The sequence below is a fragment of the Ruditapes philippinarum genome, unplaced genomic scaffold (assembly GCF_026571515.1).
Source record: "Ruditapes philippinarum isolate M1 unplaced genomic scaffold, ASM2657151v2 ctg1717_1_1_1_1, whole genome shotgun sequence".
Classification (NCBI taxonomy): Eukaryota; Metazoa; Mollusca; class Bivalvia; order Venerida; family Veneridae; genus Ruditapes; species Ruditapes philippinarum.
Window position 1 is genome coordinate 259,782 of NW_026854300.1, and position 8,957 is coordinate 268,738.

At 32.2% G+C, this 8,957-nt stretch overlaps 1 protein-coding gene across 1 annotated transcript; it reads right to left on the reverse strand.

The window, feature by feature from the left end:
* Window positions 1-24: 24 nt before the first annotated feature.
* LOC132739731 (aplysianin-A-like) lies at window positions 25-8,536 on the reverse strand. The gene is made up of 10 exons (XM_060727519.1): window positions 8,282-8,536; window positions 7,288-7,494; window positions 5,881-6,070; window positions 3,928-4,030; window positions 3,165-3,331; window positions 2,777-2,891; window positions 2,090-2,218; window positions 1,605-1,773; window positions 782-942; window positions 25-247 (listed from the first exon to the last, which is right to left on the reverse strand). The coding sequence occupies exons 1-10, from the start codon at window positions 8,355-8,357 to the stop codon at window positions 38-40; spliced, it is 1,527 nt and encodes a 508-aa protein (XP_060583502.1). The 5' UTR covers window positions 8,358-8,536; the 3' UTR covers window positions 25-37.
* Between the last annotated feature and the right edge of the window lie 421 nt (window positions 8,537-8,957).

Genomic DNA, 8,957 nt, shown 5'->3' on the forward strand with positions numbered 1-8,957 from the left:
TTTATTTTGTTTTTGTTTTTTATGTTGTTTTTTGTGTTTAAAAGAACTTGATGACTTTTTCCACTATTTCCATGCCTCCTTCTATCCAGCCAGTGCGTCCGCTACTTGAGAAAACATTTGACGTAATATACACGTCATCGGTAGCAGACGGTTTCATCATGCGCGTTTCTACCTCATTCCATTTATAGCCGGGACGCCATGAATACCATGAGGCACCGAAAGGGTACTGGTCCCAGACTTTCATAACCTGGTAAAGGACAATTTCAAATGTTATATGGTATTATTAAAGATCAATTGCATAAAGACTGTTAAGCTCAAAGGATAATTATTGATATTCTAAAAAAATGAAACAAATGATAGCGTTGTTCATATAATATTTTAGAATGTACAGTTCACAATTGCGAATATTGCTCTCCATTTTACTACTATTACTTCAATGTTCATGGTCTGGCAACACTGAAAATAACCAATCGATGACCCTGTCAGTTACAATAAGGCTGAATATATTTTATAAGCATAGTTTAGTTTCCTATACTGAAAATGCATTGAAGATTTATATATATGAAAGAGTTGAATCATAATCTGTACTTTATCATACAAACACTCATAATGTAGGGAAACGATTAATATTACTTATGCATTCAAAAACTTCATGAATTTGAAAAGTTTTGAACTTGTTGACGCATTGTTAACAATTCCTCACGTGTATATACAGTAAGTTGTAAATCATTATTTAAGCATATGAAAGTAACATTACATAAACCAATATTTAACTTCTTACTGCAGACTTTGGTTGTGGTACTGAAAATATTGGTACATCAAACACTTCTGCATAATATTTTCTAGCCATGTACACGCTTAGATTAGTTGCTGCAATCGAATCATCATTGACACCAAGGACAACATTCCCTGCCTTCATAGCTTCACGCCATACTCTTGTATCTACAAAACACGTTTTTACCAGTAATCACAATATGAAAATCTAAAGAAGAATGTGAACCACCAAGTGAAGCAATAAAAACAATATAAATGAGAATTGCAGGCACGGAGTGATTGAGTCTGTTCATGAGAGATAATGTAAAAAAATGCAACACATTTCACCCCCTCCCACTCCTCTTAACACCGGTATTCAATTGTCAACACTAAAGTACTGAAATCAATGATCCCGAAATGCAAAAAATATAATTTAGCACTGAACAATTTCGCGTCCTGATATGTAAGCTGCAATGTAATTAATGTGCGTGTAGATAGAGGAAGAGAGATAACAAGTGTTATACTATTTATTAATGAAAATTTGTCTATGCCTGCTGTTTTAATCAAGATGAAATATAATAAACTCTTCTTTTTTTATCATGCAAAGTATAAATAACTGTTAGGCACTGTTATGATAAATATGTCTTGCTAGAATAGAGCTTACTTCAAGGTTATAATTTTGATATTGAATAAATATGTTATTTAAAATTATTCTTAACAACACGGTATAAAATGTGTACATAATTATTAATTAGACTGGCCTATTGGAACGGTCATTATGTTTTCTGAAGCTTTGTATTCGTCCAAATATATTCCATAAAGTATAGTTTCATAACCTTAATATATGTTACCTTCATCTGTGTATGCAATATTTAAAACCCCTTTAGAGGTAGTTTTTGACACGCCAAAATCGTAAGATTGCCGCAATGGCGTCATTGAAACAGCGTATTTTGTTGCTCTCGGTAGGTGTTGCCACCAAGCGGTATCATAACCAAAATATATTTTAGCTGCTTTGATCTCCTAAAGTAGAATTTTTATCGTTATCCATGAAATGTTAATAAATCAAATACATCAGTTCATTTAAGGTCATGTAAGACATTACATGAAAAATATCGTTAAGTTAAGAAACAAAATTAAATACATATAGGCTGAAATGGAAATTTATAGTTTTGTTTTGTATTGATTTTAAACACAATATTTTATTTTGAAATAAAATGTGTAAGAAGTCAACTTTTTTGTCAAATCAAAATTAAGCAAGTCTAGATACGTTAAATTTGTAGTTAAATAAATTACTCTCTTCAGATAAATCTATTAGTATTAAACGACTGAAAACAACCTTTATTGAATGCTTCAGATATTCTTGGACTTGTGTATCTTTAAGTCCGTCCCAGTCAAGGTTCTCTATGGCAATTCTAGGTATAGCTAGTATCACCCTGTCTGCACACCGTTTGATGACGTCACTTCTCTAAAATAGATATAATATGCATATTCTAGATATGAAATATGTTTCCTTAAGGATAGATGTATGTCTTCAAACACGGCCACCATATAATAGTTTTCATGCATTCCATGATAACAAAATGAAACAACGTGTCGTGTATTTTAAAAGACGAAAAAATTAATAATAAAAGAAATTTAGCTGACAGAAATTTAAAAGTTTATGATACGGGTTAAGTAAAAAACCGTTTACTTTTTCAATATTCTAGCGACATATCTACCTGATCTACCTTCAAGTGAATAATATATTCATTCAAAGCTTACGCGGCCTCGGATGCTAGGTGGTTGCGTCGTTCTTCGAGTCCTTATCGCTTTTCTCTCGCCGCTGTTGCTTCAAACTTTGAACCAAATCAATACGCAAGGGGCTATAATTCTTTTAAACATACAAAAGAAGCTATCTAGCCAGCTTCAGGTAGATCGGCGGTTTTAATCAAGTACACGAGAAGTTCATCCACTATTATATTTGCGACAATGTTTTTCTTTACAATGTACGTATGACTTAAAACCCTATTTAGATACTGCTTACTTGATCATCGGTGGTTATTCCGTTTATTGTTTTTGTTGGCTTGAAATTTAGTGTATATTTTCCATCACTTCGCTTCAAAATTGATCTAAGATGACGGTTATAGTTAAAACTATGTCTGAAACATACAATTTAAAGTACAAGTAAACATTTTTCCATTTCTAATTGGTTTAATTGTGTTATTTTTGTTCTAGATATATTTCTATAGATATATGAACACAGTTACTATTGGCATTTCCAAAGAAAGCAGTTTTCAGGTTTTGAAAAATAACAAAATTTACATAAACAAGATATGCGCATTTTTACTTGCAGTATCAATTACTAAACAGTTATCATTTGGTATTTTTCTCGCTAGATCATCATATCATTAGTTGTAAGAAATGAAACTTACTTCTCGCTGGCTTGTAAAAACTGCCCAACAAGTGTTAAAGGTATAGACTGAAATCCTGACTTGACAGTTTTGACTGCATTAGGTACAGAAGATTGCTGACCCGGGTCTGAGGTTGGCAGACTGTCTAATGCTGCAATATCCCGGACCATGTCCTGGAAAACCACTCTCTAATAATGTATTAGTCTCCTGTCAACACCATTTGTACATATTCTTCGACGAACAACAAGATTTAATTTTCTATGATCGTCTGTCATTACTTTTGCAAGCGGATTAGGTTATTTATATTCAGCAAATGTATCTTACAGTTTTACATGTAAATCACTGTACCCGCTGGAAACGATAGTGGCTATCTTGTGTAACCAGTATAGAGCCAGGCCTACCTGCACATCCGTGTGGTTTGACCAGGCTCTATACTTTTGTAGCTCTTTTTGTATTTCGATATTGAAATCTATTAAATTTGATATGAATGATTCACCCGGATTACTTTTCCAAAATTGCCTTATTGCAGTTTCAATCACGATTTTTTTCTTTTTACCAAGCACATTTTGTATCTTTTCGTATTGGAACAAAAATGGCGACCAACTATGTTCAGTGGCGCATTTTCCCGTGGTGCATCATAGTATGCTTTATCTTTCAATATACAGAACAGGGATAAAAATCGTGTAATTTCATTGATCCCAAACAGGGTAATATATAAATTGAATATTTCATTTGAAAATAAGAAAAGGTAATTTGCATACGGAAAAGGCGGTTAATAATGAAGATAAATCTGTTTATCTAACCTTTGATCAGACAAATCTACTCCGTCCAAAGATTTGAGGATGGTCCCGTTTTGAGTAACAACAGTGAAATTTTTGAAAACATTCCTGAAAAAATATATGCATCATTTAAACTCACATTCAACATTTCTAAGCTCCAAATGTGAAGAATTTTACAGCAATGCATGACCACTAGTCAGCTTCTATGGGCCATTTCGATACAAGAAGTTTTATTGCTCTCAAGAAATATTCATATACTTAAGGACAATGAAAACGCACGCCCGCACTATATGCATTTTATTACATGAAAATATAACACTAACGACTCCATTAAATATATATCATAACTTTATAACAAATCGCAAACTTAACAACTGAATATAATTCAAAATGTTTAAAATCAAATGTACACCAGTAAATCTAAGAACCGAAGGTGAAAATCCCAAAATCACAATTTTTCATCAGAGTAATGCAATTTTAACAGAGGCAAAAACCAAAATGAAAATCCAAAACAAAGTCACTCATAAATGTCTATTCGTAATGTCACCGTCGGGATCTTTAGAAACGACAATGTCCTCCATCAGCGTCTCTTACAGATGTACATCCTCGCCTCATTGACCTTAAGGCGCGGATAGTCGCCTGTGGAATCTGACGCCATTCAAAGAGAAATTATAGACCGATGGACACCAAAACGGTTGGCCCTTTGTTTATAAGAGAGACCAGACTTAATCTTCGCTAAATCTACCCAGCGGTTATTTCTTTGTAGAACCATTACATAAAAAATTGATAGCAAGTCTTCAGTAGTGTTTGTAATTTAGCACCTTTTATAGAGGAAACGTGTGTATATGCAATTTCCATGTAAGCTTTAACGATTTCTAAAACTGACCATTGGCATTGTTTAATATTCATTTTCATAAAGATTTAAATTGATCATTTTTGTCTTACATTTCTAGAAAGGTGTAAAAATACAAGTTTATAATTAACAGTTTCAAAAAAATAAATAATTTCATTTCATAAAGTAACCATTAATTGGTTCAATCTGTTTTCTGTTGTGATCTTATCACAATTAGCCAAAAGTGTTACTTTTGAATTTTCGGGTACTGTCTTAATTATGCAATAACTTCATTAAAATGCAATCATTTTTCATAACTTTGGTATATAAATGACCGGAATGCATTCGGTTTTATGAAACTGTGAAAAATGATTTAAAAGAAATATATTTTCCTTGTTTACATGCAATTATCCCGACCGTGCGTTTTCATTGTCCTTAAGTATATATATGAATGATGTTGGAGATACGTGTATCCCATAATACGTATATTAATAAGGCAAATACTAAAACGTTAATGAACAAAATTATTATTTATCGTTATAAGTGTTCATACTTTATCACTAAGAACTTTATCAACATTTTTAAACAATATTTTATAAGGATATCAGAGTGATACTTTAATTTTGTATTGTTTATATCAATTTTTGAAAAAACTTACGGAAAATGTGCCCATTGTAAACCAATCCGCTTTAAGCTGTTCATTAATTTTCAGATCACGCATGTCGGATTGGAATGTTTAGAAATAAAGGTAGTTAAATGAAAACCGATTTATCTAGTTATTTGGTCTCATTGGAATTAACCAGTACGGTATCAAAGGTTACAAAGAAATTCTCCAAGCTCAAACTCAGATCTCAGGTATCGGATTGGTCGGAAATTGTAACAGAATGTACACGGAGATTTGACATGAAACTCGGAAAAAAGGTTTTATAATCCTGAGGCCTGACGCCATATGAAGAAAGACAAACGCCACCCTGATATGGCTTTGGTGCACGATTTTGATTCCTTTTGTTATATATATATTATATATATAGCTTAAGAAAGTAAAAATAAACCGAAAAATGTTTTGATATACTGTGATGGCTTATGGATCTTTCATCATAATTTTGATAAGTAAATCATTACATACCAGTTCAGTGTTTTAAGGTCAAGGCGATTTTCCGGCGGTAGGTTGTAGGGAGCTTGCCTCGGCAGGTTTCTGTAGCTCATATGTTTCCCTCTTAAATAGTACATAGAGTCCGGGCTTGGTCCGGTACCCAATTCAAAATCTATAACTTCTAAACCTAAATCATGAATTGTCTTGTTTGCTAATGGATGTGCTGAAATTAAATAAAATAAAAGATACTCGGGGTAAGGGCAATGTCAGATGTACATCTGTACATGACATGCCAGAGTAAAAATCATTGCATCTGTTTAAATAATATGTTCTTACAAAACATTTTGCTAATTCAAACTTTTATTAGTTGAAAATACATGTTATTTCGACTTGATAAGTATGTTTTTTCTAGTTTTCTAGTGGTTTTTTTTTTCATACTAATTATTTAGCAAAGGAATGCAAACTTTACTTGCTTTCATAGAAAACGTGAGATTCCCTTCCATAAGAACTATATGTCAATTACATGGGTCAATTGCAAAAGTGAATAATTCTTAGCGATATATTTACAAATGAAACCTACATTTTACTCATTATTCAGATATAATTTATGTGTTGAGTGTTTGTTGTTTTTATTTTGAAAAATAAAAATGTTACATCAATCACAAAGGTTGGTTTGTTAATTCTTCGTAAACGTATATTTTATGTACACTGTTCATCATACTTAATCATTTTCATTCTCGTTCCGCCTAATTAAAAAAGGCTCTGTCTCAGCATTTGCATATACATGTATATAAACTTTTTGAACGCGAGCTTTGTATTGCGGGATGTGCAGATTTCTTGACAAAAAAGTAAATGGTATACAAAAGCGGTTTCAATTCTTTAACTACAGTTTGTTTTTGTTTTTTCTGTTTGTTGTTTTTTGTTGTTTTTTTTTGTCCTGTTGTTGTTTGTTTTATGTTTAGTTGTTTTTGTATTGTGAGTGTGTCTGTTTGATTTTGTTGTTGTTTATGTTGTGCCCGCTGTTAATGTTCTCTTTGTTGCTGCTTGTCTTGTTTCCCCTGTTTCCCTGTTTGTATTTGGTTGTTTTTTGCTGCTGCTGCTGCTGCTGCTGCTGCTGCTGCTGTTGTTGTTGCTGCTGCTGTTGAATGAGTTGAACTTAGTCTATTAGATTTTTTTTCTGGAGGAGTTTGTGTATATTGTCCCTAATGCATTAATTCAACATGTATTCATTTTGAATAATTTAGAATTGGCTTTTAAAACCTTTTAAATCGTATTACTTTAGACAAAATATTTAAACAATTCCGACAATTATGTCGGATGCTCTGTAAATAAAAATGACACTGGTACAAGCCATACAAGTGTGTAACGTCGCTTTTCATGGGATAATCGTGACGTTTATATAGTTTTATAAACACGTATAGCTACACTACTTTCACTCACATGTCGGTATGAACCTCATTGCACCCATTTCTATATTTACATCCGGTATATCTGGAAGATGGACGGTAAAACAGCGTCCACCGATTCGGTTCGAGTACTCGTACATAGTTATTTTTAGATTTTTCTGACGTAGTCGCCATGCAGCATAACTTCCGGTTACACCGGCACCAATAATTGCAATGTCATCGCATTGATGTGGCTGGTTCCCTACAAAATATTATAATTTATAATCTATATAAAAGGCTTTTATAATACATTTAGATCCTAGTTTTCATCTATGGGTTATTATACAAACAAAAAAAAATAATAAAAATGATATAACATTAGTGTAATAATAGTATTTTTTCCACGTGATGTACGTGAAGACGTTTGTGTTAAACAAAATAACGTAAAAGAATTGAGCAAACGGACTAGAACCCCAGTCACTTCACAAAAGCGGTGTCCCATCAGAAATTAAATATTCAATGTATAAAAGGATATTAAGCCTCAGAAATGAATAAAAATGCTGTAAAAATGTAAAACATGTTTTTCACAATGCTGTAAAAATGTACCTTTTTCAACCTACTCGTATTAAGACTTTTTAAGATGCTTCTCACATATATAAAAAAACAGGACAGAAAAAATAAAAAGCTTTGACGAATAAAATATAAGCATTTTTAGCATTAAATGGGCTTTAAAGAAAACATTTCATCATGTATGAACATAGAAAATTTGTTTGAGTTCGGTTGTGTATGAAGCAGTAAAATTATACACACTCTTGCAGATTCCTGGAACCAGCCAGTACTGAGCAATGAGTGTAAATTCAAAGTTTTTTGCTCAAGGAAACAACGGTTTGTCCATAACCGGGTTTGAATGCACACGACTAGAAATCCTGAAATTAATAGTCCTGCGCGTTAACCTCTCTGTGAATTGGCGCCACATTATTATGTGAAAATTATTTTTAAGAATATAAAATATGTTTATCATAACAGGTAAGAGAGAAAAATGCACTTACTATGTTTGCCATAACCAACTCCAAGAACACAAGGTATCGCGATCCCAAACAAGACAATGCTAATCTTAATAAACATATTATAATTAATATTCAATTTATTTTGTTAACGATATCGTGCTCTACACAGAAATGGTTCATTATAATTTTAATGAAACTTGCACAAAAGGATGTTGGTATCTTAAAGTGTAGCATGAGTAATTGTTACGTCAAAATTGTCTATAAAGTTTTCTTTTTCAAAGTATTTGGCTTTTTAAATTATCTCTAGCGTAACAGCGAACCAACTTCTTTATGTTGATGGATTGTTTTTTTTTTTAGTCAGTTGCTTTACACGTAATAAGCTTATTCTATACACGATAAAAAAGGTACTAGTGTTAAAAAAAAGACATTCGTTTGTAACGACGCGACATGTCATTTGCATCCGTGTTAGTGGTGTACCACAAGACGTGTCCGATTGTTGTTTATTTTGTAACTTGTTGTTTTTAATCAATTATGCATTAATGGACTAATTAATCTGTTTATTTAACCATAAATGATCTACTGTAAAGCCGCGTAAATAATTGTATTTGGAGATGTAAGTTTTCATAAACTATATCTAACGCCCATTTTGTGAGTTCCTTTATTTTGGTACTTAGTTCAAAGAAATATATATATATGCAAATGCATTCATTTTAAACAT

Bases quoted from the DNA above. Each gene is read 5' to 3' on its own strand.
- LOC132739731 (XM_060727519.1), bottom strand. From the start codon at position 8,357: ATGTTTATTAAGATTAGCATTGTCTTGTTTGGGATCGCGATACCTTGT. The intron at 943-1,604 runs GTAACATATATT...CGTGTTTTGTAG, and splicing joins TATTGCATACACAGATGAAG to ATACAAGAGTATGGCGTGAA. The intron at 248-781 runs GTAAGAAGTTAA...GTCCTTTACCAG, and splicing joins TACCACAACCAAAGTCTGCA to GTTATGAAAGTCTGGGACCA.